The sequence below is a fragment of the Alternaria infectoria genome (assembly GCF_024043175.1).
Source record: "Alternaria infectoria strain BMP 0036 chromosome Unknown scaffold_2, whole genome shotgun sequence".
In the NCBI taxonomy this organism is placed as follows: domain Eukaryota; kingdom Fungi; phylum Ascomycota; class Dothideomycetes; order Pleosporales; family Pleosporaceae; genus Alternaria; species Alternaria infectoria.
In genome coordinates, this window is record NW_026250691.1 from 2,462,729 (window position 1) to 2,489,778 (window position 27,050).

Consider the following 27,050-nt stretch of genomic DNA (forward strand, 5'->3'; position numbering starts at 1 on the left):
CACACTACACCAGATCAATACCACGTTCCTATATGCATGCTCTTAATATTGAATGTACCTTCACTTTCTTCTTCTTGCAGGTGAAGCATCCGCCCCTCGATTTGCGATGCGGCCTTTTAGTCACGAACGTGGTGGAGCGGCGCGCCATCCCGTTCGATGTCTGTGTGTAGCTAGTATGGATTGAGGAATCACATTTTGTGGAAGCATGAGGTGGTGCTGCGTGAGGCGTGCCACCGGATGTGGCTGGGTGCGCTTACCACAAGCTTGAGAGCTAAGATCTGACCTACCTCGAGTCATGCACGTCATAGGGGTCAGAGTGAGCTTTCGCAACAGCCGGCTGTCAAACTCCAATAGACGTTAGTGGCATGTGAAAACATGTTATAGCCTGCTGTACAAAGCCGACGGCATTTGAGACGTTTCGCCTGCGTGCGTCCAGGCAAACATACCAGGACTCACCGAAAATATGATGTTGTAAGCAGACTGAAGGGCAGAAGCAAAATGTATTGCGCTTGGGAAAATAGAGGACACCCGGGAAAGTTGCTCCAAGCGCGCTGAAAGTACTGACCAAACTGCCAAAACCCATCACTTCCTCTCCGTAACACCAGCCTCACCATCGCTGTCCAGTCGCGATTTCCCCAAGTTTCCCTCAACATAGCGACTCGGCTGCAGAATTAGCAACAAAACTAGGACCAAAAACATCGGTACGGCATCAAAGCAGTATAGAGTCCATTCATGCGCGATCAGATACGCAGCGTTGCCCATCGCATACTCAATGAGTCTGAACGTGCAGCGGAACAAGATCAGCGCACTGACGCTGTAGAGTATGTATAGCATTTTCTTCCAGTCTGCTGAAGGGTGATCGACTTTCTTGTTCATGCGGATTTGGAAATCGAAAGAGGCGACGAGGAAGACAATGAAGGTAGCGACTTGGAGTGCTAGGCCCGCGATGACGATCTTTTCGCCTGCGAGCGCGAGTGCGAGTTGCATGGTGCCCATGATGCTGGCGCCTGTTGCATTGTCAGCTCGTTTACATTCAATCGTCTTCTTTGTCGAGTGCGCGTACCTAAGCCCTGGATGATCAATGTTGTGACATCCGCAGTGACAAAGATCCTCGTGTACCACCTCGCTGGAATTAGACTGACGTCTTCACCACCGGCGAGTCTGATGGTACGGCCAAGCATCATGTATATGGTTGCGGCGAACCATAGAGGACCGACAAGTGTCAGTACACCTTGAGTGATGTACGGGCCCCAGGCTTGATTATCGAAGTGAGAGGCGATACGTGCGCCGTATCCGCCAACTTCGCCTATAGTCATATATCAGCAAAGATCCTAGATGGTTTTGAGGGATGATTTCAATACGCGGAACAAGAAGGGGACAACGTACACAGAGCGCCGATGACCACAAAGACGATAATCCGATTCCTCGACTTAAGAAACTGATACAAATGTAGAAGAGCCATGACGAGGAATACAACGAGGCAGACGATTGCTCCAGCCATAGAAGGAACATAACGGTACATCTCCCAATCGAAGTCTGGCCCTTTAGGTGGATTTTGTCGTTTCCAGTCCAGCGTAGCATGAGCGATGCTAAGTGAGCTTGCCATGATGACAGAATAACCGGAACCCGAGCGAAACGATCAAGTTTGAGTACTAGAACTCGAGGAAGTAGTCAAATAGATAGCTGCAATAACTCACCACAAGCAGCGACAATCACATCTTATGTACTCGTCAAAACTGAAGACACGCTCTGCATCATGACCAGATTTCGCATGCGCAGCAGTACATCGCATTCGCTTAATCTTCGCATTACCCATGTATAAAACGCCTCAATGCTGTGTATGACGATGTTTCCTAGGCCGCAATGCCCAGACTTTCGCATCGCAGACCGCAGCATGCGTTAGCGTGGCGGTTTGGTACGCACGTAAGCCACATTTCGCATTCGCTAAGCTGACCAATGTGATACTGCCGTTGAAGGTTGAATCCATGACGTGGGCTCTTGCTGACGGCGGAGGCATACCTGTCGTTGGATGCGATACCTAGGTGCAAGCAACAGACAGGGTAAGAACGACTGAAGCTCGATGAGTAAGGCGCCAGGAGCAACACGCCAAGGCCGAGCACGTGAAGGCTTCAAGTGATACCCGTGGACTGCAGGTGCGATCAGGTCCAAACGCAGTTTAAGGGTTAACAATGATACATTAGAGAAGGGCCGACATCGTGAGCCTAGCCAGACGCCACGCTGCAGTACGTAAAGTGATGCCAGAGACCTTCGTAAACTTTTGTTCTTAGATCATATGTTACAATGTGCGGCGAAGCACCCCAACCCCAACCCATCCGTCGTTCAAATCAAAAATCCAATATCCCTATGGGCTAATCTAGCCCATGACCATGCCCTTGAGGCCGGCCATGTCGCCCTCCTTGGCGGCAATTTCGAAGTATCCGTAGATGATGGTTACGGCAAGGAGAATACCAGTACCGCTACCGAGAGCACCAAGAAGGTCGCTGCCGACGGACAGAGCTCCAATGCAGGCACCACCAAAGGCAGCAGCGGTAGGAATGACGCGCTTGAGCTCCTTGTACATGGACTCCTCACGGTGACCAGCCATGACCAGACCCTGCTCCTTGAGCTGCTTGGCAACATCGCGGGGAGACGAGCCGGAAACCTCGATCCAGGTCTTAGAGAAGACAGCGCAAGCGACGAGCATGTATACGATGAAGATGGCGGTCTTCAAGGGGTCGGAGAGGGCCTCGGTGATGCTGAGAGGGGGAGACCTGGAGCTCATTAGTGACTGGTTCTGTAGCGTGAACTATGACTAGACATACATGTAGTAGGCGACACCGGAGGTAGCGAAAAGCTGAGCGGAACCCTCCTTGGGCTCCCAGACACCGAGAAGCTTGACGAGGAGGTTGTCGGAGAAACGGTTGTAGAGCATCTGGCTGATCAAGAAGACGTTGGAGGACAGAGCCGACTGCAGCATGATGGGCATGTTGGAGGTGTAGAACAGGCGGACGGGGTATGAGCCGCGAACACCACGCTGGCGGGCAGACTTGACGGGGATCTCGACGCGGAAGCCCTGGAGGTAGATGACAGCACCGAAAACGATGACGGTGGAGATCAGGTTCATGACGTTGGGGAGGTTCTGGCGGTAGAATGCCTCCTTGAGCGCAACAGTCTTGTTGGGCCAGGTGAAGAGCAGGTGGACAAGGGCAATGAGAGCACCCTCGAACTCAGGACCGCGACCAGTGTTGATGGTGGTGGGCGAGAAAGCCTTCCACATGATGGACTCGCAGATGTTGGTGGCGATGAAGAGCGAGATACCGCTGCCGAGACCGTAGCCCTTCTGGAGGAGCTCGTCGAGGAGAATAACAATCAGACCAGCGATCATCAGCTGAATGACGAGGAGAACGCAGATACCGGCACCGAGGTCGGATGGCTGTCCGTAGAGACCCGAGATGACATAGACGACGGCCTGACCGAAAGACAGGAGGATAGCGAGGAGCTTCTGCGCGGTCTGGTAGAGCTCGCGATCAGACTTGAGGTCGAGGTTGACGTCGATGAGGTGGGTTCCCGCGAGGAGCTGGAAAACCATGCCGGAGGTGATGATGGGGGTGATACCCAGTTCCATCAGTGTTCCTCTGTTACTCGCCATCATCATGCGGAGCCAGTATAGCGGGTCGGAGGTATCAGACGACACGATTCCGTAGAGCGGCATCTGGCTCATGACGAGGAAGACGAGGAGGGTGAGACCGGTCCATACCAGGCGGTTGTTGAAAGGAACCTTGCTCTCTGGCAGCTGAATTTCAGGCACCAGAGGCACAAAAGGCTTGACGAGATCGAGGAACCGTACTACGTGCAACCGTTAGCTGTGGTGTTCGTCCGCGCCGTAATTAATTCCTCGCAGGTGTTGCGCGCACGCCTCGCCGGGCCATTGACAGGTGGGATGGAGACTTACGGCCGCTCATGATTGCGAACTATGGCCCAGAGACAAGAAAGAAGACAACGAGAAGGTGAAGAAGGTGGTTGCGAACAGCCAGTTGATGGAAGATGGAGAGGGGGTTTGCTTCATGAGCTTTCGCAACGTGTCGCTGGGGAAATTACCCGTGCGCGCGCTAGCCGTAGCTCCGTCCCTGAGCTATCGCGAATCTCCCACCAAACTCCCAAGAGGCCACGCTGTTCTGATATTTGTGGGGTTTGACCTTTCACCAGTCGGGTTTCGCATTCGAGCCAGGAAGTGGCAGATGTCATTGTATGCGCAGTCTTGCCTTCACGTCGCGGCCTTTGCATGCATTCATCAACACCACCGCGGAGCGCGACCTCGGGACCCTTGAACAACGAGCACGATGGGAACCGACTGCGATTTACTAGCATTGTCTGAATGCAAGAACACTCGCCAACTACGCATATGCTTGTGGTCTTACTACTGTCTTGTGCGCCGTGGCAATCCACGCGAGGACGCATTATATCAATCAGAAATTGAGCGAAGCTGCCCTTCTGCCTACTACTCATTTCTTCATCCCCTTCTTCTTTTTCATGTCTAGCTTGATGATATACCCTTCTTTCTCCCTAATTTTGACCTCTAGATCCTTCAGCTCCTGCTTTCGCTCTTCTAGCTCTGTGTCTAGCCTCTTGTCTTCTTCCTCTGCTTCATCTATTTGTAGTTTCAAAGCATCAATGTAATCGCGCTTCTCTTGGGCACGGCTTTCTGGAGTTTGTTCTGGCATCTCTACGTAGTTGAAGTCTGGTCGAGCCGACGGTTTTGAAGAGTTGGACTAGGTCGAAATCTTTCTCAAAAAGGCTGAGTCATAAGGAAGATTATACAGGCGACGTCGGGCAGAGTGGATCACGAAGCTCAAAGGGTGACTGATTGTGTCATAAGAGGCAGTCACTTGATGGGCTGTTTTACAAGGCTGCTCAGCAGATCCCAGCGCGTTTTTCCTTTGAGATATAGAGCATCCCAGCACCAACGAGTTCCATCGCAAGTCCCGTCCAATCCTGACAGTTGTAGTGCCTTCCAGAATCTGACCGACTTCTAGCAACAGCAAACGTAGTGTCTACTCCATCGGAAGCACCTCCTCGAACCCACCAAAAGCATCACCCCATAATTGCTCTTTTATCACCATCTTAACGCCCCAACACCTACAGAACGACAATAGATCCGCGTCAGAAATACAACATGTCTGGCGCGTCTCAAAGTGACGGGAAGGCTGATCAAGACAAATCGAATCACTCTGAAAAGCCAGGTAGTAGTTTCCACTTCGAAATGTCAGACGAGTACGTACCTCATGGTGATAGAAACGTGTTCAGGCAGCACGCCTCTGCTGGATCTTCGGTTGGAGGTCTCTCTGGCCAACGGGCTCTGCCTAGTATGCTAGAGTGGCCATTCGTAACCTCCGATCCTAAGTTTGTAACGATACCTCCAATCAATCCCGGTGGATCTATCGGTAACCAAGCGTCGCAAACTCCTCCAACTGGACTATTCGGTCAAAGCCCGGGCTTTCAAGGCGATGGACCGTTGACTGCGTTCCCAACTAGCTCATCGTCCGAGAAGGGGACGTTTGAGGTCGCAACGGAAGGGGAATTCATGGACTGGATCAAACCATTCCTGGAACTAGATGATAAGGCCATGAAACCTATTGCACTGGACTTGCGACAAATGCATTCCTCAATAGTCACCCTGGTTTCCAAAGTCCGTCGTGTGGGAGAAGCAATCGCTGAGGCCAGGGCCGCCATCGAGAGAACCGACCAACGGATGATCAAGCTACAGAAAGAACAGGCCGAAGATGAGGAACATGGGAGCATGTATCGTGCTGCCTTAACGAGTATTAGGACTCAGCTGGGCAATGAGGAAGCGGTCTTGCGGAGCCACCAGCGTAAAGCTGAAATACTGCGCAGCCGGTTCACGAAGAATGCTTGCGTGCCATTGCAGACATTTATCACGCAACATAAATCATTGCTGTCTGCCAAGTGCGAAGAGACTGATCGTTTCCGCCGCGAGCACCTCGATTCACACAAGCGTCTAGGGGTGACCGAGAAGAGTCTCAACACGGCTCAAGACGAGGTCAAGAAGTTGAAGAATGAACTTTCAACTGCTCGAAAACAGGTTGCGAGTACCACAGAGAACAATCAGAAGCTTGAGCAACAGAATGCAAGGTTAGTAAAGGAGAACACAGACCTCAAGAATGTGAAAGAGGCCACGGATGAGACCTGCAAAGACCTCATCACCGACAACGAGCTTCTGGTAGACTACAAAGAGGGATATCCACAACTGCAGAAAGAGCTGGGAAGGTTACAGTACCAAACTAGCGTATTACAAGGAGAATACAACGACGCTATCGCTGAACGCGATGACCTTCAAAAGCGTCTCGACGCCATGACACTTGCAACAAACTCTAGATCAAACTCAGCCGCTTCTGACCCGTTGCTCACTACCCCTAACAGCAACATGCCCGCCCCGATATCTGAGTTAGATCGTCTGGACGGCCAGGAGAAGCATTTTGAGAACCGACTGAACGCCAAGCTAGCTTCAAATGAGAAGAAGAAAGCGGAAATAATATCGCTGGACGCCAAGATCGAACAAGCTCGACGACGTTTAGAGAGCCCTCTATAAGCGACATGATATACCGCACCTCAGCGTGTTCATGTGGATACTTGGAAGTTTCGGCATTAGCATCGTGGGGTCAATGTAACATCTTTGATTAGCGGTGAGACTACAAAGCCGTATGGGAGGGCACAGATAAGCGCCATATCACCCTGTGATTGACATAGAGAGCTTCTAATATACAGTGCCAGCAGAAATGACGCCCTCAAGAACTTCCAGACTCTACTTCTTCTTCCCTTTGGTCTTCTTCTCCTTGACCGTGAACGCCGCAGGTGGCTGTAACTTATTAATCTCCGCCTCCAGCATCTTCAGCTTCTTTTCCAACTCCTTATTCTCCGCCTTCAGTGACTCGTCTTCCTTGTTGATCTTCTCGACTTCGCGTTTCAACATATCGATCTTCGTGTTCTTTTCGTCGCATAGCCTGGTGAACTTTTGTTCCAGTGATTCTTTTTCCAGTCGCTGTAGCTTGTCCTGCAGAGTGGCTATCTCGTCTTTGTGTTCCTCGGTTTTGCGGGTGAAGAGTTGGCTGAGCTCATCGCAGTGAGGGCAGGGATGTGAAAGCGTGAGAGACTGGCAGCACTGGAGTGGTTGGTCTAGGGAATCGCAGAAGGTGCAGTCCATCTTCGTCTCGCGCTCTGCAATTTTGTGTTCAGATCCGTCTGCTCCAACGTTTACTCTGGCATTGGAGGTGTCTGACGTTTCGTCTGCTTGAGCGTGTGGGGATAGAGAACTTGAACTCTCGCAGGTGATATCATTCTGCCGTTCGTAATTGTGTGGAGACTTCGCGTCGCTCTTGGAGGCCAGTGGGGTAAACGTCGCTGCCGTGGCTCGGAGGTGATTGGCTATACCGTTGCTTGGATGCTTCGAGCTGAATGACATCGTTGAAGATGACGATAGGTAGGGCAGTAGTTTGTGTGATATGTCTAGAGTTCGGTGGGAGGATTTTTGCGCTGATGACGTAGGCTCGCAATAGCAAACGCATTTGTTTACCTGACGAACGCGTCTTTAGCCCCACATTCTGGTTTGCGGGCGCCGCATCCGCTCACCCTATGCTAGAAGGGCCAAGGCTTTGTGCTCCTACCACGGACCTTTGTCATTTCACCATACGACCAAGACACTAATACCGACGTCAGCTCTACGGAGCCACGTACGCGTGCCCACATTGGTTCTGATTCCGTCCCTGGACCTCGAAACGGTACCGCTGTACACGCACTCCAGTAAGCATACTACGATACTCCGAGACTGAGGTGGATAGCTGATCGGTATTCCAGGTTACCGGCAGAGCTTTCATCAGCTACCATGGAAATCACAGTAGCGGCCCTCGAGGGTCAGGTGTGCGATGATCTCAAAAAGCACACGATGGGCTTCGACTACCTGGATCTTCAGACCGGAGCAATAATCACTGGTGAACTCGACGGCCTAAAGAAGCTTTTCAACGCTCTGAGCCCCGCATTGCAGAAGGTCACTTCGATCAAGGCAGCGCTCTGGCTCACACAGATGACCCAAAATTGTATCAGTCAGGGTCACACTCCGCCAAAGCTTATCGGTGACAAACCACTGTCCCAGGCAGAGTGGAAGATCTACCAAGATGCTCTACCCGAATGTACATGTCACCAAGCAACAGGTCTGGGAATCGACGAACTACGTGACGAACTTGCCGCACAGGTGCTAGTCACGCTGGAGTCTTTCTGGACGAACAGACCAACCGATATAGAGGAGCTCAGAGCTGTCAAGCAAAAGCTGGCAAATCTTATGACAGTGCTTTTAAAATCAGAAGCGAAGGCGAAGGCGTTCGAAGCCGCGCTCTCAGACGAAAAGCGCAAAGTAGAGGAGCTGGAGCTGAGTCTGAAAATGGATGAAGGCAGTTTTGCTGCAAAGGAAAGAATATTGAACGACAAGTATCGTCAGCTTTCGAAGGGCTATTACACCAACGTCGAAAAGTTAGTCAAAGAGCGTGTGTACGACGAGGGGATGAAGCATATTGACTCAGGTCATAAAGTTCATGTAATGGCTTTGCAGCACGCTAGAATGCTTAAAGAGAAAGAGGTGCTAGAAGCCAAGATGCTGGAGGGAGACCAAGAGAAAGTGCTACTGAGACGGACGAAATTGGAACTAGAGAGGGAGTACAGGAAGCGCGACGATCAGGCAAATGCTCTGCAACAAGGCTACGACCAACTCAACAACGAGAACCAGGTTCTCCAGACTGAGAAGGCTGTACTTCAGACCGACTACGATGAGTTGAAGCGAGAGTACGAGAAGCTATCAAGAGAACCCACATCGGGCCCCATGCCGCATCACGAGAGCCAACCAGCAGTCTCAAAGCCACATATCCCCGATACAGCTGCGGTGTTCGCTCGTCAAGTCGCCGAGCTCCAACACCTAGACGGGCTTGCAACCATCTGGCAGAACACTCTAGACACTGCGACTGCCGATGTAAACGACTCTAAGGATAAGAAGAAGGCACTCGAGGGCAAGGTACAAGAAGCTGAGCAAGCATTGAAAGAGTTGAAGCCTGCGCCAAAGTCGAAGCCTTCTCGCGCGTCAAGCACCAAGACCGGATCTGAGGACAGTCGCGCAGCAGAGCCAGCGGCCGTCGATGGCGCATGGACTGGTCGAGTTGTTGTTCAGTCGTCTGTCAACCCACCTGTCACACTGCGCAAGGTCCCTCGCGTCGCAGAAGCCTTTCCTGCACTAAGCTCCCCAGCAGTACCCAAAACTACTCCGTCAACCACTTGGAAAAGTCTTCGTCTCGTCGACACACCGAAGGAAGAGATCAGAGGCGCTTTGAAGAAGTCTGGCTAAGCCTTGGAGCGAAGGTGCCATGTCGGGGAAGAAATGGGGTCTGATACGGTAGAAACTGGGTTCGGAGCGCATTATGAGTGGCCAGCCATGAGGCATTGCCCTTGGTTCTCAGTCTTCCGATGTACTCTAACGATGCGAAGCTACTGATAATGCAAAATCACTGAGATGTGTGGTGGTGTGCATGCTGAGCTGCTCCCCGTGAAGACGTTCTGGCGGTGACCTCACAGCCCGCCCGGGCGCGACTTCCAGGGGACTTGAGTCTAGTCCTTTATCGAACTAGCGGCATCACATCCCTGTTCGCTCACCGAACGCGACTTTGGAAACAGCCATCGCGTCCAAGCACTTTCATCGCCAGACTTCTTACAGGCTTCTAGAACTTTCACAAGAGCGAAGTAAGCCTTCCCAGATCTTATCGACAATGGAAGCTTCGGAAGATCGCATCACGGAAAAAGTACAGTCGCTGAGCGACCTGGAGCTTGCCGTTCTCATCTGCTTGGTCGCGGATCAACATTGCATCATCGAAGCGGAAAGGCAACTGACCCGTGACGTGCTGGAGGAATTGAAGCTTGTGAGTTGCTTCCCACTGTGAGATCGCTTACGTGCTGATAACAATAGGTCGCTACCAATACTTTTGGACTAACATGGGCTGTACTGGATTGCACCGAGCATACCACGCTGGACGATTTTGGAAGCGGAATCCTTGTCAGAGGAGAAGAGAACGACTACTTCGGCAACAAAACTGGGCGTGGTAGAGGAGAGGTAACTTGTGCTCGTGTAGGCTGATTTGCCAGCGACTAATGTCTAGCCAGTTTTCGTCCATCTCAGTATCACCTGGGAAACCTGGCGGACATACATCGAGGTCATCCAAACCGTTCAGTCCATTGGACAACCAACGCATCGCGAACATTGTAATCGCAAGAAACCTCAACCGGGCGAACCCGCAGGTTCAGATTCAGGCCTTGGAGGTGCATCCACCGTCTTTTCTGCTCGAGCATAACTAATGATAGACAGCTGATACGAGGCAAGCGGAACTTCACGAGGACAGCAGTACATGCGGCTCCAAAGCCGTTCCTATTCATCGCTTTGAATGCTCCAGATACACCGCGCCTAACAATGCATTTGGTATGCCGACCCTACAATCTAGATGCAAAGTCTAACAATGCTACAGAATGACCAATTTTTTATCTCACACAAGCATCAGGCAGATGATGGACTGCCAAATCTTGAAGAGCTACAGGAGAAGAATCATGCGTCAGACGACGGCGCATCAATGTCTTCTGTGGTTCGCACGCCGCCGTTCCAACCGGGGAAGCTTAAGCCGCAGCAAGCATTATTCCTACCTGATGTATGTCGACCATAGTATGCCCGTTCTGTACTGACAAGAGCAGGAGCTCGAGACCTTGACGAAACTGGTGTCGCAAGTCAGAATCAGTTCTGAAGTAAGAGCCTATCTATACAACATTATCGTGTTCATGCGACTGCATCGAGCAGTGGCAGGAGGCATCTCTGCTTTGGCCACAAGACACTTCAACACGCTGGCACAGTGAGTGGTTCACAATCTCATCAAGACGATACTGACCCCAGCAGTACGCTCGCCCCACTTCACGGCCTCGATTACATCTCTCCATCTATGATCGCCCTTGCCGCTCGCAAAATATACCCACATCGCATTGTCATTACTGCACCAGAGAACGAGCGCAGCATGCAATGGGGTAGCTCGCTCGAGGCAGTCAAGGCAGTCCTTGAAGGTGTCACGGTTGAGGATGTGATCGAGGAAGTGCTAGAATCAGTGGAAGTCCCGCTTTAGCATCCTTTGTCAGCAAGACTACCACCATGAAAATGGTCGTGGTTGAGCAAAGGCATGAGTAAGGACGCCGGTGGCTGATCTCATCGGCGTTGCGCGGACATGATTGGAAGCAAGCGGGGCCGGGCGTGCCTGCCCCTCGGAAAGTGGGCCGAGAACCGCAGTTACTGTTGCACCTGGGACATTACGCACGCGCTACAGCGAGGCTACAAAAGGGCAGCCGTGTCTCTTGGCCCTTTCAATCGCAGGACTATTTGCGCACTTCAGCCATGGCGACGAGTTATTTCGACCAGCTGAGCCCTGGCGTTCAGGAAGCAATCGAGGTACCTATGCACCCCCCAAACGTCATAACGACGCGTTGAAGCTAACTTCCTCATGGAGAGCGAGCTTGGAGACCAAGACACCAAGAATATCACCAAGGTGACCAGCCGTGACGATGCGCTAGAGGTACCTACTCCACTGCACCCTTCCTCCACGCGCTGACCAATAATCGCAGGTCGTCTTCGAAGGCGGATATAGCGGCCATCGTCGCAAAGCCTCGCTCGCACCCCCACCCTCTGGCAAGATGACGTCCCGCCCCGAGAACGGTCGCCGTACCACCGCGTGTATCGTACACTCCCTTCTCGAAAAGCACGATGGCTTGCCCGTACAAGATCACTCCCAATCGCACGAAGGCCTCGCGCAGGAACGGCGCGTCGACAAAGACCCTGCCTCGGCGCGCTCGGAGCAGACGCAACATTCGCGGCTGTTGACCAAGAAGGAGCTGTCAGATATGGCGTTTGGAATACGCGAGCTGTCCAAGAAGCTGTCACAGATCAGGCTGAAGCTGCATGTGAAGAACATCTTCATCCTCGGCAAAGCGCACGACGAGGCCTTGATCAAGAACTCGCGCGAGGTGACCGACTGGCTTCTGCGGAAGAGCTCGGAGCATACGGTGTATGTGCTAGTTTTGCCTAGCAACGGACACGATTAACGAGACATAGCTACGTCGAGCAGACGCTGGAGGACAACAAGCTATTCGACGCCGCTGGGCTGTTGGAGAACGAGGGGTTTCAAGGGCGGCTCAAATTCTGGACCAACGAGATGTGCGCTCAAAAGCCACAGACCTTTGACATTGTCCTCGCGGTAAGACATGTCATACTGCGGAGTCTTCAAGGCTAATGACAACACAGCTGGGTGGTGACGGCACAGTCTTGTATGCGTCATGGCTCTTCCAGCGCATCGTACCTCCAACGATTTCCTTCTCACTAGGCTCGCTCGGCTTCCTCACCAAATTCGATTTCGAACTATACCCACAATCCCTATCTACCGCCTTCGCGGACGGCATTACAGTCAGCCTGCGCCTCCGCTTCGAAGCTACCGTCATGCGATCCCAACAACGCGACGGCGAGGGTCGCGATCTGGTCGAAGAACTTATCGGGGAGGAAATCGACGACCACCATACCCACTACTCCGATGGTACACATAACATCTTGAACGAGGTGGTCGTAGACCGGGGCCCAAACCCTACAATGTCGTCCATCGAGCTGTTCGGAGACGACGAGCATTTCACGACTGTGCAGGCTGACGGTATTTGCGTGTCTACGCCTACGGGCTCGACTGCGTACAACCTTGCTGCAGGCGGATCGCTCTGCCACCCCGACAACCCTGTGGTCCTCGTTACCGCCATCTGCGCACATACGCTCTCGTTCAGACCTATCATCCTTCCCGATACCATCGTACTCCGGTGCGGTGTACCATACGACGCGAGAACAAGTTCTTGGGCCAGCTTTGACGGCAGAGAAAGGGTCGAACTCAAGCCTGGCGACTACGTTACGATTAGCGCAAGTCGCTTCCCGTTCCCCAGCGTGCTGCCACTGAACAAGAGGAGAACGGATTGGATCGATAGTATCTCGAGGACTCTGCAGTGGAATAGCAGGCAAAAGCAGAAGGCGTTTAAGGAATGGACTTCTTAGAGGTGCAGCTATATTTAACTAGATCTTCAGTTTAGGAATATGCTATCGCTCCCAACCCCCGCGTACGACTTCTTCCGACCGCATGACAGAATTAGGACTTTTATCATTTCTGGCATATCATTCTTAGTGAGCCAGGGAGAAGCAACTACCATAACATTTCCCTCTGACTTGGTTTGTATCGTGGACTGGTGACAGTTGACCGAGCTGGATTAGATGGAGAGGACACGCTGTATACCCCACCGGCGAGCATCCGAGCGTCGGGAATTTCCGTGATTACCGACATGCATATAATCCTCACTTCGAATGCAATAGCTCATCTCAAACACATATCAAGCACACAATCGCCGCACCGGCGAGGATCTGGTATCCGACCGTCAATTATGGTATGGAGCTTGTAGGTAATCACTCTGCGTATTCATCATGCACTGACAACGAGCAGTGAGTGCGAGCGCTGCCAGCGTACCTTTGGTTCATTCGGCGCACTCATTCAACACGAACGCGACTCTCGGAACCACCACGAGTGTCCAGAATGCCACTACGACGGCGCTACTTGGCACGACTTGCTCGAACATTGTCGTCAAGAAGATTGCCGCTCTGTGTGCAAAGGCTGCGGCAACGGAAACGGAGGGCACTGGGAACTTGATTGCGACGAGTTCTACGAACATCTTCACGAATTCAACGTGTGTACAAAATGCGAGCGGCACTTTGATACGCCAAGCCAGCTGCATCAAGTAGGCTGCGAAACTTCGACTGGGTAGGTGTGGTGTGCTGAGAATACGCAGCACCGGCAGTCTCATCGTATACCACAGTATAAGTGTTTTAAATGTGACGATATGTTCAAAACATATGGCGGCATGGTAAGTCTTGTACCCACACTCACTTCGGTCCGCTACTCACCGTAACAGATCATCCATCTCGAACGCGGCACCTGCAGCAATTTCAATTACGTTAATCTAAACATGCTTGCAGCTGTGTGCCGTAAATGGCCTAATTTCGTATGCGGCGAGTGTTGTATTTATGATCTTCTCGACTACGGCGATTCGCAAAGTCACGCCGATCCCTTCAAGTGTCCAACTTGCGATGCGTCAATGGCGAAACTGTCGAGCTTGTTTCAGCATGTTGAGTCGGATTCTTGTGAGCAGACGTTGGTTGATGGAGCTGTGGGAACGTTGAGGAGGTTTTTTAGAAGTCGGCTGGGCTGATCAGGTCGATGGAAAGAGTGAGCTACTCATACAAGGACAACGCTGAACAAGCCTGAAGCGTGCAGCCTACGATGAGCCAACAATAAGCAAATGAGAAGATGTAGCGTTGATGTAGGTTTCCCGGTATTCAGCGTTGACCCCGAATGAGGTGTAAGAACGACCTGGTAAAAATTACATTTCATTATATATCGGTAGGAACAGCGAAGGTACGCCTGAAGGAAAGACAACCCATTCCTTGACCACCAAGCTAGACAGAGACCAGGGTCCACGACCGAAACGAATGACAGGCGCAACGAGATGTTGAGGAATACATAGCCGCACAGCTCTGACGAAACGCTAGGGCTTCATACTAGCACAAAACTCGACAGTAAGACCTTGATCAATTGTGCCCACGTAGATTGCATTTTCCTTGCCGCAGATGTTTTCCTACAGTAGGTAAAGTTAGCGTATCGCTCTCATCGAAGCCACTGCTGCGACTTACTCCATTATAAAAATATGCCTGATCATCACACCACTTGTTAGCCTCACACTGGAAGGCCAGCCCGCCATTCTGACCCAGCTGCAATCCTGCTTCATGACCCGCGCACCCTGACGTATCGGTAGTGAGCTTCCCATTCTGCCAAGCGATACAATTGATCAGACTGAGATTATACCACAATTCGCCATTAGTCTTAGGGGCATATTCGACTTGCAGTTCGTGAGACATGGGCGTCGTCTTGGACACTTTCATGACCTTGCCCGCGAGCGGTCTGGCCTCAGTCCCCCCGGCAGGCAAACTTCCATGTTCAAATTCCGTGTCGTGGAAGTGGAACCAGTAAAGGTCGTACCCACAATAGTTGTGCATGGTCAGAATACCAGGTACACTCTCTGGCGGTGGGAAGAGATCGAGTTCTGGTATCTTGGTGATCTCGACGGGTCTGGGTACGCCCGGGTTGAGGGGAAGTTGTTCTGGTCCCCGAGCGCATGTGCTCGCGTGTTTGATGAGATCCTCCTCGCTGTAGCGTGGGAGATCTCCAACGTTCAATGATGTGTCTCGACGTGCCAGCGACTCAGGGCCCAGAGTGATGAGGTCGTTGGCTGACGAGACATGTCGGTGCACGTGTTTGTGCCCGTGGTTATGCGGCACTGCTGTAACAGGTCTCGGTAGGAGAAGCAGAGCGACCAAGGCCGTTGCAATGGGCGAGCATGCGCGTAGTACGGCCATGTTGGAATTTCGTCGGTGTTGGTTTGTGGCACAGCGATTTTCGACCGTGCTTTGGTAGTGTGAAGTTGGGTGCCTATGCGTCGTTATGGAGAGGTTGGTTTCGAGAAGAATGTTAGTATTACGAGAAGCTTTACAACGGCGATGGGCGTATTAGGAGGGCACAAGTGTATGAAAGAAGAAGAATGCGAAGAGGAGAAGACATTTGCATAGGAAAAGAGGATGTTCATGACAGCGCAGTGCATGACTGAAGAAGTGAGTAATCCATCATGAGTAGTTTATGGGTCAGTAAACATCCAAATCCTACATCGTGGACTTATCTAGTCGTGGTATGCTTGAGTACGGCGATGACTTCGGGTCGAGCGCATGCAGGTAATGATGTAACAAAATCGAGCGGTAATCGTCGCGGTGTCCACGCCGCGAGACGTTGTACGAAAGTTGGAGCCAACCATGGTTGGCAGTGCATGGGTGGGTACCACGTTGCGGCGAAGCTGCGCATAGGACTCCGAGATGTCTGAGCGTCGCGTGCATGTCATCGGACACCGGGCCCTCAAATGACCAAAATCACGGCATGGCGTAAGAAGAGTTTGTGCTATGCTCTTGATTGAGGCTTGCAAGCAAACTATCTTATCCTGATAGTGAAAATATCCAGATGAGGGAAACCACCAGCACCGGCTGCCATCCGCTGCTATCCATGCGCCAGCATCATATCCCAAAATCCTCCAACGCCCCTCGTGTATGCCCTTGTTCGAAGAAGAAGGAGATAAAAAAGCCTTGAAGTCAAGAGTATACAATGAAAAGAAAACCAAAGAAGAGAAAAAAACATGAGGCCATGTAGTTGTCTACCTCGAAACGTTATCCAGGGCCTGCCGTAGATTGTTAGAAAGTGTTGAAAAGACATCGTTGTAGTCAGACAACACACACTCTCTTGCTCCATCATGTTCGTGAAAGAGATAGCCGGATCCCTTCGTTGGGTTGACACGGGAAAGAAAAGTTCAGGTCGTGACCTTATGTTCGTAATTTCTTTCCACGTGGCGGCGACGCTCACGATCTGTTCCCGGCGCAGATCTCAAAGGCAACGCCCTTGTCGATGGTCGAACCGCCAACTGGGGCGTCAGGCAAGTATCCGAATTCGGGAACGACGTAGGCCTGTTGAGCGCACGGCTCATTTGCGACACATTGGAAGACTGGGCCGTCCTTGGCAGCGGCTTGAATGCCTTTCTCGTGGCCGGCGCAGTTGTCAAAGTTGGTCCCGTTCTTGGTCATACAATCGAGATACGAAATGTCGTAAGATACCTTGACGTGGTCATCCCAGACTGTGTATTCGAATTGCATTGGGAGGGCCATATCCTTAGCCTTTGCGACCTTTAGTGAGATACCAGACTTGTGACAGGTACGGATTGCTTCAGTATAGATACTGTTAGCGGGTATCGGTACGCACTCGCTGCCCGGTCCGTTGTCGCATCTCTCCTCATCGCCGATAGAGGACACGTAAACATCGTAGTCACATGAGTTGACGATGATGGCCTGGTTTGGAATGGAATCGAGAGTAGCGTATGGACCACCTGAAGAAGACGGAGGAGCAACTGAAGGAGCAACAGAAGACGTGGAAGTAGATGCGTCGTCAGGAATGCCCTTGTCGGGGAGCTTGACAGTCATGGACAGTTCTGGCGCTGCAGCCGTGGTAGTAACCGTGCAGCTAGAGGCCGCAGAGCTTGCAGCCGACTCGATGGTGACGGTCTTGATGATAGTTTCTGTGACGAAAACAACGTCTGTCTGAATGGCGCGGCGATCCACCTTCTCATGATGGCGATCATGGCGACGTCCGATATGGGCACCTGCGGCGAGTAGCGGCAGCGCAAGCGCAACGATGACGTTGAAGTGCATCGTGAGTGATCTTGAATCAGATTCTGGACCTGATGGCGTAAGTAGAAACGGGTTCGAGTGAGTATAGTGAGGCAGTTGAGTGTCGCGTTATGTGGGTCGGAGCAGGTAAAGGAGTGTGGGAGTAAAAGTCGCTGGGGAAACTGTTGTTGTTATTGTTATGATTCTGCGTCACCCGGGGATCTGAAAGCGCAAGTGAGCGTGGATAACAATTATATGCCACGTTGGGGCGCGTTGGCCCCGTTGGACAGCCGGTGAATAAATGGGGGCCGGCCAATCAGAGGCCTGCCAATGGCAAGGCCTTAGATGAGCACAAACGGAGACGCAACACACACGGCCCCCACACGTTGCTCTTCCACGAGCCGGTGAAGCTCACCAGGTTGCACTCGCGTTGCGGCGGTGGCAACACACCGGGCGGCGGCGCACCGCACGTGCATGTTGGCCCCGAAAGTGACACAAGAGATGGGGGCGGGAGTTTGCCTGAATGTGAATAGTGTAAATTGCTTTGCGATGCAAACAAAAACAATGATGGTTTTAGCAAGACAGTCCAAGAAGAAAGACACCGCAAAGTTCCAGGGTAAGACAAAAATGACGGCCATGGCTTGCGCGACGTTGACTGCTAAACATGGAGGTAGTCGCTGATAAGCGATCCGCTCATCCAACAGGCCCAAGAGGCACGGAAGGCCTCGGCTCCTGTCGAGTTTGCGCATAGCAGGAGTACATTGGACTGTGGCAGTTAGCTCTTGTTTGCAAGATCTAGACCATGATACTCACTCATCATATCCCGTCCAACCCACACACTTCCAACAGTTGAACAGATTTGTTGGATCGTAGCGCCTCTTCACGGCGAGCAATCTCTCGTAGTGCACCCCAAAGAACGTTTGTTGCCAGTTCTCCTCGGTCCAATCACCTTCGTTCGAGTAGCACCCACCATCCGGTGTGACGGCTTTCAAGATGTCCATCGTAGCAGAGACAGTCTTTTGGATTTGCGAGCGAGCCGCTGGCGATGTAGCAGTCGTCCAAAATTGACCCATGACTATTTCCCATAGCGAGTCTCGCCAGATGGGGTTTACGCTGGTCTTACCGTTGTCAGGAGTGTTGTCTGGTCCGGTAGCGTAGAACTGTGCGCCTCCACTGCCATGGTTGACACGTGAAAATTGCATGGCGGTGAGGACTGCAGTGACGAGCCGGTCGATATTGTGGGACGAGTTGAAGAGACTCTTGGGGATGAAGCGCCCCGCGCCATTGAAGCCTAGACCCACGGGTCCATTGCGAGATATCTCGGGTCTTTCCGTGAACTCATGCCACTGCGAGAACTTCTTGAAGGAGTGATATTCATTTTCGGTGATGCTGAGACCGGAGTAGTTCGTCAAGAAGTCGTGCCATTGGGACGTGATGTCTTTGATCGCCTCCGTGTCATTAGAGGGCAGGACCTGCAAGAACACGACACGATCTGAGAGCACAAAATTGTATCCGGCGATTCCATGCTTGGCAAATAGCGTTTGGTTCGCAGCAAGCCCTGTGATGATGTCGCGATGTACCTTCGACTCGGTGATGTTCTTCGGCGCGGGAAAGTGAGCTTGGAAGCTGTATACGTTGATAGGATCGGCCGGGTGGAGCTGGAACTTGTAAGATGTGAGCACAGCATAAGTGCCGCCTCCACCTCCGCGCATTGCCCAGAATAGATCAGGGTCGTTGCATTCGTTTATGGTACGCTGTTCCCCGTCGGCAGTGACGAGGTCGAATTCGACAGCCTGGTCGACCATCAAGCCGTATTTAGGACCCAGCGGACCATGACCACCTCCTTGACCGTATCCACCAGCGATGCCGACAGAGGCGACGGCTCCAACAGTGACATGCATGCCATGAGGTTCAAAGGCCTCCCACGCCTCCTGGGCCTGGACACCGGCACCAATCTCTCCAATGTTGTCATAGCGAGTCTGGCAGCCTTTGGGCTGGAACGTCTCGTGATACTGGGTGTCCTTCATGTTGTGAGTCCAGATCGCCAAAGAATTTGGCGCGGTTGATCGGCCGTAGTACTGCAGAAGTAGAGATACGAAGTCAGTATATGTCTCACATGCACTTCGTACAGTCAAAACTTACGTCATGTCCAGTATTCTTGATCGAAACGCGAATTCCATGCTTGCGCACAAAGTGCAAGGTCTTGCTGATATCATGCCCAGTATCAGCTTTAACATGGTATGAGGAGAGTCTGCCAAGCGAGCAGGTACCGGAAACAGGTTCTGTGGTATTGAAAGAGTTAAGTGCACATTGCGACGTGTCGCACTTCTCCCAGTCGAGGAACTCCGTCGATCCATAGTGATTCGTGCGTGAGACGCCATCGCCGTAGTTCTTCGCAATCTCTTGACATTGCGTGCTCGACGGATCTGAATAGCACGGGGCGGCCCAAGGTACCGTCAGTCGGAGGTTGCCGTTGATGCTCTGATTGAAAGCGTTCCAATCGTTCATGGTCGGCCAACAAGCCTGTCCTGGTAGACATGTGTAGTTGAAAGAAGTGGAGCTGTCATGTGCTGGCACCGATAACATGATATCCTTGATAAGATGTTGTCTGCAAAAGGTATAGGATCCGTATACGGCGAAGCCGCAGAGAAGAGGTAGTAGAACAACGTGGCGTATGATGTCGCTTAAACTTCGCTCCGCTGATTTCGTCGAGTTTTGGAAAGTCTCATCCTCCCTCTGCAGTTGATAGGCATGTGCGGCCTTCTCGTCCAACAATGGAAGGCGCTCGGCGTATGTCATTTTGCCAGCCAGTTAGTTGATCTTTCCACAGGTGCTGTGTTTGATGATCTCAAGTCGTGCTTTCCGTGAAGGAACTTTCGTTCGATTGTCCAGATGGTGTCTTATCGAACAAGATGCAGTTGTGATGAGCGGGTAAACGGTGCGAAGCCTTGTTATAAGGCATCATCCGTACAGACGCGAGCTGAGCCTGGGAAGGACTCAACGTCCCGCGAACGCATCAGGAGCGAGCCTGCCGTAGCCCACATTTGGACAATGGTTGACTGCCTCAGCCTCAGCTTCTTCTTTTCTTACGCCTGGACTGGCCAATCAGGCGTCAGAGCACATCATCAATCGCATGTCCAAGCCAGTAGTCGAGCAGGCACCAAGCACCGCCCGCAAGATGCAGCAGGCAAAAGCTTCCCGATGCACATGATGTTGAAGGCTGATGTGGGGTGGTTTGGCGCGGGCGAGGGCGCGGTCTGGGTGGTGAGAGATTTGCCGTGTGCGTCCCACGCGTTCCCAAAATCAGTTCCTGGCGCGTACCGCCTGTCTTTCCGCCTTGGCTGTGTACCGCAGCTGATGCAGGCTACTATGTCGAATTGCGCGACCGCTGTGACGGATGGACTGGAAGTTTGGTGATGAGGCTGTGCCCCTGAAGCGCGATCATGATGATGGTGGCCTGAGATCCGGAGTGATGACGTATACAAAAAAGAAGGCTGACAGACCAGGCAGCATCAGAAGCCTGTGCGCTGAACATACTCAGCAGGTGTGAACGACGAACTTCATGAAGGCTTGATACTTGCATGCAGAAACGTATCGCATGTGCAAGCCTTGCGCGACTGCTTTGTACGCAACGATGTGCCAGGTGGCCCCGCAATTGAGTTGCACGACTGCATTACTCAGATAGCCATCTTCAACCTCCACCACACACGTACGGGCGCTTGTCAGATACAGCGCGTGCAACAGAACTTGCGATGTCACAAACGTGTCTTGTGCGAGTGTCTCTGAAGGATGGTGTACAATCACATGAGTGGAGCAATATTCACGTCGTCACGCTGTAACGCTCATATGCTAATAGTGTACATGGAGGACGAGAACAATGACCTTATTCATTCTCGTCATAGTCATCAAAAGGCCAAGTAAGTAAGGCTCTTTCCAGTTCCTCCGGGTCGTCTTTCAGGTTGTCCACTATGCATTCCTTTGCCTTGCTTGCTTTTTCTTTCGCTAAGTCAAAGTCTTCGTGCGATGTGTATCCGCTATGGGATACACCCATTTTCTCGCATAATTCTTCCCTAAACATATTGCCTTCGTGCAGTGATTTCCGCATATCTGCTCTTCTCTGCATCTCTTGCTTGGATATGACGATGGGGCATGGCGGAACCGTACCGTCTGCGGCGGCAGATGCAAACACTGGCCATTCCTCCACAACATCTGCGATACCGATCTGGAGATGAGTATTGTCACCTTCCCACGGAGCGCCGGCATCGCAAAATACCTGACGTGTCATGAAAGTTCCGTCGTGTGTACAAGCCTGCCAATGAGGCTTGTTCAGCACCTGAGTCAGGCCAAGGTACCAGAAATGTATGTGTCGTCGGCGATATAGTTCTTCTGCCTCAGCACGCTCATTTTCAGCCATGAAACAAAGATTCTCCGGTAGTTTGGGCTCCGTAAAGCTTCGAGACTCTTCGTCTGCGTAGTTTGCAAATGCCGCTGGTATGTCCGCGGCGAGGAAAGCGGGGAGAACTTCGGAGTGCTGCCAGTCGATGAAGCCGGTGATTTGAAGATCGTCAGATACAAGGATGTTATTAGGAGAGAGATCTGGATGCCGGAGGGTGGGCGAATGCACTGTCGCGTCTTTAGGTACAAGGTGAGGTACGAGGCGCATGTAATCTCCTAGCGATTGAACGTGGTCTTGAGGGTCTTGCTTTTTGTATCCAAATGACTCAGCGTATTCGCGATAGAATGGGTGTCGCGGCCGTCCGTATTTGCGGATCCACGCCAACTCCTTCTCGGCATGACTTCGAAGAACGAGCTCGGGATTAGCATCTACACGTATGAGAATCAGCGGAATGTACATTTGAGTGAACATGACTTGCGAGGGCCTCGGTCAATGTCTAGATTCCCACGTTCGCCGTACCACCATCTCTGAGACGCGTACGGCCCCATGCACAAGCTGCCATCGGATCCAGGGATATCAATGCAGGAGGTACCGTTAGGCAAGTCGCGGGGATAGTATATGCTGCCACAGGCGGGAAGCCCGTTCGCGAAGAGCTTGGTTTCCATCAAGACTATTTTGTGAAGAATATGGCATCTTTCCTCTTCGGCTAAGCTGAACCAGATACCACTGAGAGGCTTCCCTGGTAGTCTTTCCATCAGCATATACTCTACACCGACAGCGTTTCCACGAGTCGAGTAGTCCAGAACGCGCGGTACAGGTATCCCGTTAGTGCGGAGGAATTCCAGCGTTGCGACTTCACTCGCTACCGCCAGACGTCGTGGTAAGGTTGATGGGTATGGAAGACGGGCGAGTACCGACGAGCCATCATTCATTGTTACTTCGAGTATGCGATTAAAACCGCCTTCGGCGATCTTTTCTATCGCGTGCACATCTGAAGCTGGTCTGTTCAGTGCTTTCGCAGCTACCTTCTTGAGTTCGGAGACGTTGAAAACTAAGCGGCGTTCTGCCATGCGCAAAGGCTCGTTGACGCTACGTGTTCGTGTCAGCCAACAGTTGAGTGAGTGAAATGATGTGAGGTGGTATACATCCATCTGCCAGAAGTAAACTCGAACAACTCGCGGTGGTCTGTCTTCTGCTGGCTAGCCTTTGACGACAGAAACGCACGCCTGCAACATGAAGATGAGGCCTCGAAGCATCTACTTCCAAACACAGATGAAGCCCGCACTGTTAGCTGGTATAATGCTTGATGAACAGATGATGTAGAAGCCCTAGAGCTCATGATTGTGGTAATGATGGTGATGGTCGCGCAACGAGTGTTTGCTTCGCAAAAGTAGTGCGAGTGCACAGACAGCTATCGCGACGACCGTCATTTGCAGCATTGCGGCGCAGTATGCGTTCTCCACCACCAACGCCGTCCATCGCAGAGGCATGTTGGGCGTGGTGTAGGTGTTGTGGGATCGGTCTGGGGTAGGCGTTGCGCAAAGCGCACAAGCCACCGTCAGTCGCCCCACTTGATGCCATCGTCATTGCTAGACCCATTGCTACCAGCAATGGCCCTATTCGCAACTGCACCCTCAACATCGCATCATGCGATGCACTTCCGGCTCATGGCAGCTCAAATCAAACAAGTCATCAATGGCTGAACGGCAGTCGCTGCTCGAGCATCACAATGTCAACTACTCCTGACACGACCCAACCCGACCGTGAACGCGCCCGTATCGCCCAATGGAAAGCCCATCAAGTCTAGCCCGAACGTAAACACGGCCTTACCGCACCCCTCGATTTGAATATGGGTAGAAGCTTTTGCGGATTGACGCGTCATAGGCAGCAAACTTCAGAGGAACCCGCTTCTTCGAGTCGCGCTTCACGTTCTGGCCTGAAGGCAGCGCGGCATTAGTCACGGAGAGATACCCACTGAGACAACTACCCGAGCGCGGACCACGCGTGAAGCGAATGGAGATACGAAAACGCGCAGAGTCCCAGTTTGGCTCGAAGCCCATACAGAAGACCACATCGCCGTAACCAGCGTCTGCCCGATCCGAACCGCCCCCGATACCAACTCGACGCGCTCCGTATTCCAATTAAAAACATGACCTCGATGGCGATGTCTACTAGGAGGACTTGATCAGGCGCTGAGATACCATACTTCGATGCAGCGAATTTGGTTCGGCTCGCCACTTGATTTACCCACCCGTGGGTGCTCTAGGGGGTCAGCTCCATCTTCACGCGAGAACACAATGTCGGACATGTGGGAATGGCACAGAGTCGCATTAACCTTACGGCGAGCTACATGTCGATGAAGCCCGCATCCAACGGCCTTCCCCCTACCAAATGCTGTGAGGTCGCGAACATCTCTGAGCTGATTGTACAGCATCTGCGATGACTAAACGACCTCCGAGTCACGCCTAAATACTGGCCAGGAGGCTACATGTAGCTACACAGAGATTAGCACCGCACTTGGGCCCTGTAGTAAACCTTCAGAAAGTCGATGTTGCCCAGAGTATAGCATCAAGAACATGAGTTGAACTCGCGGGGCGTGCTGTTGCACCCACAGCACTTGGAAACGCAGCGTTTCCGACTAAGAAGTGCGTATACGATGGCAGCAAGACCCGAAATATTACTGCGCAGGCACGCTACGTGTATGGTGAATTTGCTTATGTTGGCGGCATCAGTACCGGGGAGCGTGCAGGACCGGATAGCATGACATCTCACGTACAGTAGGCCGAGCTTGCTCAATACCAGGCCGTTTCCCAGCACAAGAGCACTGTCTCAGTAAGATGTGGCAGATTACCCATACGTGATTCTGACTGGACAGTGTTCACCTGCCGCATGTACGCACGGACGTCATGTCATGGCGACGCATTTGAACCTCAGCCTGCTCTCAGAACCTTCGAGCGTCATATTCTTTTCAAACAAGTCGGGATTCAAAGTATACAGTCATTTGCCGTTCCGAACATTATTGCTTGCTCCTTGGTCAGTACGCAACGTACGTCACATGCTCCAACGAGGCGCGACGTGCTGACCTCAGTTCAGCCTCGTCTGCCAGACGCAGAACAACATCACGTACGCCTATCTACGAGGACTCACAATTCTTTCGATTGTCGTGTTCCAGATCTGAGGTTAGACCAACATTGATTGCCACGTCAAATACTCTTCACGATGCCTGGAGGGTTGCCTACCGACGGGCATGATGAGGGACATCGATCATTGCGATCAGAAATTACGCCGTCTATTTCCTGGATTGCTCCGACTGAGCCAAGATCCGAGTCGGTCAAGACCGTGTCTTCGACCTCTCACGAGGAACGGTCGTCGACGAGACGTGCCAAGAAAAGCAGATTTACGTCACGCACAGGAGTCACTGCAACGACTCGTTCGGACCAGACGAGTGTACCCAGTGTTGGTACCTCTACGTTCGCGATTTCAGAGCCTGGTCAACAAGCGGGAACGGAGACTGAGCAAGCGAACACCACGGCGACAGATGCAGCAGAGGCCGAGCTTCATTCTCCATGCGCAGAAGAAAGTCAAGATTCATCGCCCGTCGATGAACATCCAGACTTCGAAGCAATAGAGTGGAATTTTTCGGCTCTTTCTACTCGTGATGAAGGAGAGCATGAACTGCTACCCGCGTTGTCTGAGTCGCTTCCGGGAAACTGGAAAGATGTTCGGAAGCTTTTGCCGGAAGACTGGCAATGGGACATCGAATACGACAATTTCTATGCTGACGATGGAAGTCAGCATGGGTGTTGGACGTGTACGCCATTCGAGGCAGACGCACCTGAAGACTATCCACTCACTATTGCCCGCTCCCCAGTCGTAGTACCAGTGGAGTATCGTTGGCCTCCTATCAGCGGATTGATACCCCCACCGGACCCTCGACCAGCAGCACCGATCGATTGTCGTGCCCCAATAGCTTTGGAACTTGCCAGAGATATCTTCCTCACCTTTTATGGAAGCATCGGATTCTACGTACTGATTGATGGTCTTCTGCAGGTCGTAGTGCCAGCGCACTTCGATACAGCCTGGGCTTCACTACACTTTCCGCACAAATATGGCGGTCTCAAAGTATGTTATATTGAGCGAACCTTCGAGCCTACTATGCAATCAGGTCCGACGAAGACCGCACGACCCAAAATTCCGTATACGACGCCGGGATACAGCGCATCGAGTTTACTCCGACCAGCTCGCTCATCAGCGCTATCTGTGCAGTCTGTAGCGAGTAGCCCGTCACTCAAGCTCAACGACTCCATAGAAGCGCGTCCACTGTCCAACTATCAACGAGCGAAGCACTCCGGCCGCATCGGTATCAAGGTAGTAAAAGACAGCACTCCTTTTTTGGTGATGCCCACGCATGTAATCACCGAGGCGATCATGGCGAAATCGATGCGGGATTACGTTTCTGGTCGGAGCCAGTCCGATCGCGCCCAGAAGCTGAAACGTGATTGGAACAAGTACGCCGATATCTGGGCTGGTAATGGGAAGGTGCGTAAACTGTATATGTCAATCACTGGCATGTGTGGCTTCAAGATTCGTTGTGGAAAGGCTCTCATGCTAACAAATGTTCCAGATTGGGACGATACATAAAAGCTTTGATGAAGAAGCGGACATCTATCCTAACGGTTTCAATCATGACATCACGCTTATAAAACCCACATCTTCAACAGCAGTGAAGGATGTTGCATCCCCGTTGGCCAACCTTGGGTGGCTCAATCACGATTCCTGGGCCGCGCTGCGTCGACAAACAACCAAGGTCAAGATTCTAGCTGACACGAAGGGGACGCGTTCAGCGAAGAGCATCCGGGGCAGTCGTCCATCCGACGTCCTTGTCGTGGGTGAAGGCATTTTCTTGAACCAAAAAGCTGCAGCCGGTGACTCGACGAGTCTGAAAGAGCACGACATATCGACATGGAAAGATCTCGTCTCGCGTGCGCTCTTGTATCGTGTATATCCAGACTTTGATCCGCCCCAAGGCTACAGCGGTCTCGCGCTCCATGCAGAGGGCGTGCGACAGGATGGTACTGTAGGCCAGGGTATCGTGGGCTTTCAGAGCTTTGTACAGCGCAGTGGTCACGTGCAGAATTTTGAAATGGAAGGCCCGGCGCTCGAAAGGAGACTACAAGTTGGTAGAGTGGCATTCTATGGAGCATTTGAGGTTCCTGCCGAGCTTAAGACGTACGACATAGTCTGATA

At 52.1% G+C, this 27,050-nt stretch overlaps 11 protein-coding genes across 11 annotated transcripts; 4 read left to right on the top strand and 7 right to left on the bottom strand.

The window, feature by feature from the left end:
- Positions 1 to 582: 582 nt before the first annotated feature.
- Positions 583 to 1,606, bottom strand: J4E92_002214 (uncharacterized protein; the record flags this gene model as incomplete). Its single annotated transcript, XM_051493619.1, has 3 exons — positions 583 to 1,007; positions 1,064 to 1,306; positions 1,387 to 1,606. The coding sequence occupies 3 exons, from the start codon at positions 1,604 to 1,606 to the stop codon at positions 583 to 585; spliced, it is 888 nt and encodes a 295-aa protein (XP_051356850.1).
- Positions 1,607 to 2,374: 768 nt separating this feature from the next.
- Positions 2,375 to 3,962, bottom strand: SEC61 (translocon subunit; the record flags this gene model as incomplete). Its single annotated transcript, XM_051493620.1, has 3 exons — positions 2,375 to 2,771; positions 2,823 to 3,846; positions 3,953 to 3,962. The coding sequence occupies 3 exons, from the start codon at positions 3,960 to 3,962 to the stop codon at positions 2,375 to 2,377; spliced, it is 1,431 nt and encodes a 476-aa protein (XP_051356851.1).
- Positions 3,963 to 5,173: 1,211 nt separating this feature from the next.
- Positions 5,174 to 6,607, top strand: J4E92_002216 (uncharacterized protein; the record flags this gene model as incomplete). The annotated part of the gene is made up of 1 exon (XM_051493621.1): positions 5,174 to 6,607. One exon carries the CDS (start codon positions 5,174 to 5,176, stop codon positions 6,605 to 6,607), a length of 1,434 nt encoding a protein of 477 aa, XP_051356852.1.
- A 213-nt stretch (positions 6,608 to 6,820) lies between these two features.
- J4E92_002217 (uncharacterized protein) lies at positions 6,821 to 7,477 on the bottom strand (the record flags this gene model as incomplete). The annotated part of the gene is made up of 1 exon (XM_051493622.1): positions 6,821 to 7,477. The coding sequence occupies one exon, from the start codon at positions 7,475 to 7,477 to the stop codon at positions 6,821 to 6,823; it is 657 nt and encodes a 218-aa protein (XP_051356853.1).
- Positions 7,478 to 7,897: 420 nt separating this feature from the next.
- Positions 7,898 to 9,400, top strand: J4E92_002218 (uncharacterized protein; the record flags this gene model as incomplete). The annotated part of the gene is made up of 1 exon (XM_051493623.1): positions 7,898 to 9,400. One exon carries the CDS (start codon positions 7,898 to 7,900, stop codon positions 9,398 to 9,400), a length of 1,503 nt encoding a protein of 500 aa, XP_051356854.1.
- Positions 9,401 to 11,030: 1,630 nt separating this feature from the next.
- Positions 11,031 to 13,159, top strand: J4E92_002219 (uncharacterized protein; the record flags this gene model as incomplete). The annotated part of the gene is made up of 4 exons (XM_051493624.1): positions 11,031 to 11,189; positions 11,701 to 12,140; positions 12,188 to 12,329; positions 12,377 to 13,159. 4 exons carry the CDS (start codon positions 11,031 to 11,033, stop codon positions 13,157 to 13,159), a joined length of 1,524 nt encoding a protein of 507 aa, XP_051356855.1.
- Positions 13,160 to 14,427: 1,268 nt separating this feature from the next.
- Positions 14,428 to 15,565, bottom strand: J4E92_002220 (uncharacterized protein; the record flags this gene model as incomplete). Its single annotated transcript, XM_051493625.1, has 2 exons — positions 14,428 to 14,522; positions 14,890 to 15,565. 2 exons carry the CDS (start codon positions 15,563 to 15,565, stop codon positions 14,428 to 14,430), a joined length of 771 nt encoding a protein of 256 aa, XP_051356856.1.
- Positions 15,566 to 16,606: 1,041 nt separating this feature from the next.
- Positions 16,607 to 17,449, bottom strand: J4E92_002221 (uncharacterized protein; the record flags this gene model as incomplete). The annotated part of the gene is made up of 1 exon (XM_051493626.1): positions 16,607 to 17,449. The coding sequence occupies one exon, from the start codon at positions 17,447 to 17,449 to the stop codon at positions 16,607 to 16,609; it is 843 nt and encodes a 280-aa protein (XP_051356857.1).
- A 651-nt stretch (positions 17,450 to 18,100) lies between these two features.
- Positions 18,101 to 20,206, bottom strand: J4E92_002222 (uncharacterized protein; the record flags this gene model as incomplete). The annotated part of the gene is made up of 3 exons (XM_051493627.1): positions 18,101 to 18,173; positions 18,221 to 19,485; positions 19,550 to 20,206. 3 exons carry the CDS (start codon positions 20,204 to 20,206, stop codon positions 18,101 to 18,103), a joined length of 1,995 nt encoding a protein of 664 aa, XP_051356858.1.
- Positions 20,207 to 21,290: 1,084 nt separating this feature from the next.
- J4E92_002223 (uncharacterized protein) lies at positions 21,291 to 22,274 on the bottom strand (the record flags this gene model as incomplete). Its single annotated transcript, XM_051493628.1, has 1 exon — positions 21,291 to 22,274. One exon carries the CDS (start codon positions 22,272 to 22,274, stop codon positions 21,291 to 21,293), a length of 984 nt encoding a protein of 327 aa, XP_051356859.1.
- Positions 22,275 to 26,231: 3,957 nt separating this feature from the next.
- Positions 26,232 to 27,048, top strand: J4E92_002224 (uncharacterized protein; the record flags this gene model as incomplete). The annotated part of the gene is made up of 2 exons (XM_051493629.1): positions 26,232 to 26,342; positions 26,428 to 27,048. 2 exons carry the CDS (start codon positions 26,232 to 26,234, stop codon positions 27,046 to 27,048), a joined length of 732 nt encoding a protein of 243 aa, XP_051356860.1.
- Positions 27,049 to 27,050: the final 2 nt, after the last annotated feature.